The 4,387-nt window shown below is 33.0% G+C and overlaps 1 protein-coding gene across 1 annotated transcript; it reads right to left on the reverse strand.

Moving 5' to 3' along the window:
• Positions 1 to 1,655: 1,655 nt before the first annotated feature.
• Positions 1,656 to 2,987, reverse strand: LOC127838891 (uncharacterized). The gene is made up of 2 exons (XM_052366947.1): positions 2,528 to 2,987; positions 1,656 to 2,384 (listed from the first exon to the last, which is right to left on the reverse strand). The coding sequence occupies exons 1-2, from the start codon at positions 2,934 to 2,936 to the stop codon at positions 1,972 to 1,974; spliced, it is 822 nt and encodes a 273-aa protein (XP_052222907.1). The 5' UTR covers positions 2,937 to 2,987; the 3' UTR covers positions 1,656 to 1,971.
• Between the last annotated feature and the right edge of the window lie 1,400 nt (positions 2,988 to 4,387).

Below are 4,387 nucleotides of genomic sequence, written 5' to 3' on the forward strand. Positions count from 1 at the left end.
AACACTGTTCGTGACAGCTTCCTGTTTATACAGAATCTCTTCTGCTAAAATTCCTCCTAACCTGTTACAAGTTGACTAGGTTAATAAAATAGTTTTAAGAAAATTGTCTTTATATGACAACAAATATTAAAAGTGCTAACGAACACAAACAAAATATTTGCCTTTGTTAACTGGTCGTTGAAGTTAATATATTTTTCGAATCTGATACCTAGATTTAACAAATGATTAAATCGGCTAATAGAAGAAAACACTTCTGCAATATCTATATAATGAGTATGTACGTAAATGTGTTGTTTGTTCAACATAACAAGATGAAACTTGAAGACTTGACAGAATTTAATTTTTCAGACAATACTTGATTCTCTTTAACATAGAAAATAACATAAAGCAATATCAGCTAAATAAACTAAATGTTTTATATCGTGATAAAGGCAAACTTTATAAATGCTGAGATCGAATCTTGGTCAGGTGGGCATGAAAACTAGGTCGGAAGGTCCATTCATAGAAAAAAAACCTTATGAAACCTTAAAGTTGCATTTGGAAGCTATTTACTATTAGGCATACTGTGCATGTTTGCATTGTCAATATTTAGACAAAGGTAACACACTAGTCACAATATGAAATAATAATTAGGTGAAAATATCAAATCTTCAATAATTGTTGTACCACTTGATCTCACGTGAGTGCTGTAGGAAACTCATGGTAATTGTTTTCATAAATTGCGTTAATGCATCGTAGGTTTCTTCATAAACTAAAGTTGAATAGAGGAGTTTAATCTACGAAACATGATTTGCATTCATTACATGTAAATTGAGTCCGTCGATAAGATCTGAAACATAAACAAACAATTTACGAAACATAGATGTGTACTTCCATTTTCTTGTTGTTGTTTTCTTAATGACAAAAATATTTGAATTGACCGAATCCTGTCAGTTTCGGAAACGTTTTATTTAATTATAATACAGATAATATCAAGGCACAAGGTTAAATAACACTTTTTAATTTTGTGCTGGGTTTCGATCCTGTATGTTTTTGCTAAATAAGGATTACGCGATGCCGCTGATCCATCCAGACCATAAGACCTCACGTTATTTCAAACGGTTTGGTTGGCATAATTTTTATATTAAATAATTATCTATTCAAATAGTATGTTTGCTCATCATTACCAATCATCACCCACTGTACATTGAACAAACAAGAGAGAGACTTGCAGTATTTGTATTTATTCACAAATTAGCTGTGTGTTTTTATCATCATAAATAATAATGTTTGTAAAACTGTCATGGATACAACCTTGTTATTAACGTGTTTTTCTAGCACATTATAAAACACATATTAAAGATGTGTAGATGCAGAATAAGATCTTTAGTAAACAAACTGAAAAAAAGAAGAAGAATACGGATTTCAGTTAAGATTAACTAATTTTGACATAATGATGCCTTACATTCTCGAAGTTTTAACGGCACCTTTAAAAAATATTTTCCGACTGCTTTTCATTATACATGTGGTTACGACATAAAATTATTTCCAAATTCTAACTGTGCCATTGGGAGAGCTATATTTAAAAATAACTGAACTTCGGTATGCTGAGATAATAATTATTGTAAAATGTTAGATTTTGAGTAGTTTACAACACAAGAGAAAACAAATCAGCATTCTATGAAAGTTGTATGTGTATATTTCTAGTGGTACCGCTATTTTTGTCACATGTGCAAAGTAATTTAGACAACAAACGTTTTCGATAATTTAGTTCATTGACTAATCACCAAAGCAGCTGCAATGTTGTGAAAGTTTATACAAAGAAAACAACGTTTAAAAAATATACAAAACGTACAAGAGGTTATAAGGCTGCTACACACAATCAACACGTCCATGATTCAATAATTCTCCACGTCACGAATTGTGTTTGAATTTATCAGTAGCAATCTTACATTCGTTCAACAGCTCCATATAATCCTCAAAGACAAACAACTAATCAGCCTTGATGAGAACCCCACTGAACGAAGACCGGTTCTCAAACTTGTCAACCGCCGAACAAGAGACCAGTTGGACTGTGTCCCCTCTGATAAGATGTAGGTTCGCCCCGCTGCTAACACCGTAGCTACCGGCGTCTGCACCTCCTGTAGTAGACGAATAATCTTCCGGATCTATGTATGCCATTATTCCAACAGACTGACCATTTTTGCCGAGGTTACAGCTACACGAATCTACTGTACTTGATCGCAACTTCACTAAATGGAAAGTGAAATAGTACAGTCCAGGCACAGTGCAGTTGAAGTTTCCTGTAGTCTGATAATAGTGGCCACCAATGTTGGTCAGGACGGTGCCGAATCGAACAGGGGAACCTACCGGACCATATGCTGTGAACGCTATAGCAGCATTTTCTGAAAAGTAAAAAAGCAGAGTATTGCGCGAGAAATACAAATAGTATTAATAATAATACTTGTATCGTTAAACTGTATTTTTCTGTTGAAGTCAATTATTGTTCAATGAATTAATCATTAATGTGACATTTTTTAAACAATACCTTTTTTGTTCAATGCAATAGCGCTTTGAAGGTTGTTCATTTCTCCTCTCATCTGAGCCCTCAGTGTTTCTACTTCTTGCATCTGCGTTCGAAGATTTCTCGAGTCGTTCATTAACACATTTGAAGTATTTTGTTTTATTTCGTCCATTATCTGCTTCGTTTTTAGTTTTGCTTCATCCGCAGCCTCTTTTGTAACACTGTTCCTCTTTCTTTCGTTATCTTCAAACGTATTCATCATGTCGGTTATCTTCCTGTTAAACTTCTCAATGGTGTCTTCAAATCTCAGTAACTTAAGCAGCATTTTCTCGTCGTAGTCAAAACGTGACAAACACCTTGGTTCAGATGCTTCAATTGTCCCAAAGAGAAGGAACACAATCACAATGTGACCGATCGATTTAGCGTAATCCATCTTGACTGCCAGTGTGCTTCTCTTCTATTCAAATGCCGAATCTTCGTTTTTCGAAGGAACATATAACACTCTAAAAAGAAGCATTATGGCATTAAAGGCGCGTGCTTGAGTTTAGTTGATTTTTTAGGATATTGTTTCAGAAATATTTGAACACCTAAACTTAAACCGTCAGTTTCCTCTAAAACTTGATTTATACTATTTAAATAGAGATGTGTAGTTGTTTTTGATGCACATTTGGGTAATTACGTATACTTGACTATAATGCGTTCGTTTGCATTTGATAGAAATTGTATTCATTAAACAACTTTTAAACTAAAAAAATAATTAAACGGAAATTTAAAAACGTTTAACTACTACATTTATACACGATGACTCAAATCGGCACTTACTAATCAAGTAGTTGAACAACTAGATTGTTAGTCTCTAAGTATTTTAAGCAAAGATTAAATATTGATTTATAATAACGTGTCCTCCTTGCAAAATATTCTGCATGAACATGATTAAAAGGAATATAACGTAATGCGATATAAGCTTTACATATAATAACTTCCCACCTTTAATATTTACGTTCAGGTCTGTTTATTTCCAGGAAAATGGGGCGTTTGATTACGTGAAAGCAGATGTTTTCTTTATTTTACATCGCGCACTTTTTACCAGAAGGCAGGGGGCAATTATGGGAAACTGAAACTGTACTCTAGAATGTTTAGCTCACCTGATACATTCCAGAGAATCATAAGATAAATCGATTAAGCTTACAAAGGACTCATGAAATAACTGATAAAGTAGCGTAAAATAAAGTTAATCTATCTGATAAGTGCAGCTCCATGCATTGAGTTTCGTTCGTATTGTCATGCGTTATCATCAAAACACATAGTTGACGATTATTTAAGTATACACGCTTAAGAATTCATTTTGACAGAAATATCTTGATAAAATATAAATAACTTTAGGACACATTCATTTACTTCTGCCATAGTCTTAAGAAAAATACGTGTCGGTTACGTATGAATATTGAAGTGAAAATATGTTTCAGTACAAAACATTTAACTCAAAATACTTGCATCGTGGTACCTTAATTATTAATTTACTTAATTATAATTGTCCTTATTCTGGATTGTAGTTAATTTCCATGTCAATTTGTGTTGACACCAATCAAACTTCAATGATAAATATTGACTCAAAAATAGCCATGCATATACTGCAGATCATTATTGCATAACATTATCTCAATCTGAATTAATATCAGAAGCCAGCTAAGCTATCACGGGCCTTTTTACCGGCGCTCTTATTTATTTCTGTACTTCTGAAATGGATTCCAAGAAATTTCACCATTATATATTTTATACTGGAACGTTATTTTTATAGGAAAAAAGATTGTTGGGTTTACTCGGAAAGACTTTCACAATACATGAGTCATTTTATGAAAATGAAAGTATTATGTAACACTGAAA

Source organism: Dreissena polymorpha, chromosome 7, assembly GCF_020536995.1.
Source record: "Dreissena polymorpha isolate Duluth1 chromosome 7, UMN_Dpol_1.0, whole genome shotgun sequence".
In the NCBI taxonomy this organism is placed as follows: Eukaryota; Metazoa; Mollusca; class Bivalvia; order Myida; family Dreissenidae; genus Dreissena; species Dreissena polymorpha.

Excerpts from the sequence above, each read along its gene's own strand:
- LOC127838891 (XM_052366947.1), bottom strand. The coding sequence starts at position 2,936 with ATGGATTACGCTAAATCGATCGGTCACATTGTGATTGTGTTCCTTCTC. Across the intron at positions 2,385-2,527 it reads TATTGCATTGAACAAAAAAG|AAAATGCTGCTATAGCGTTC; the intron begins GTATTGTTTAAA and ends TTTACTTTTCAG.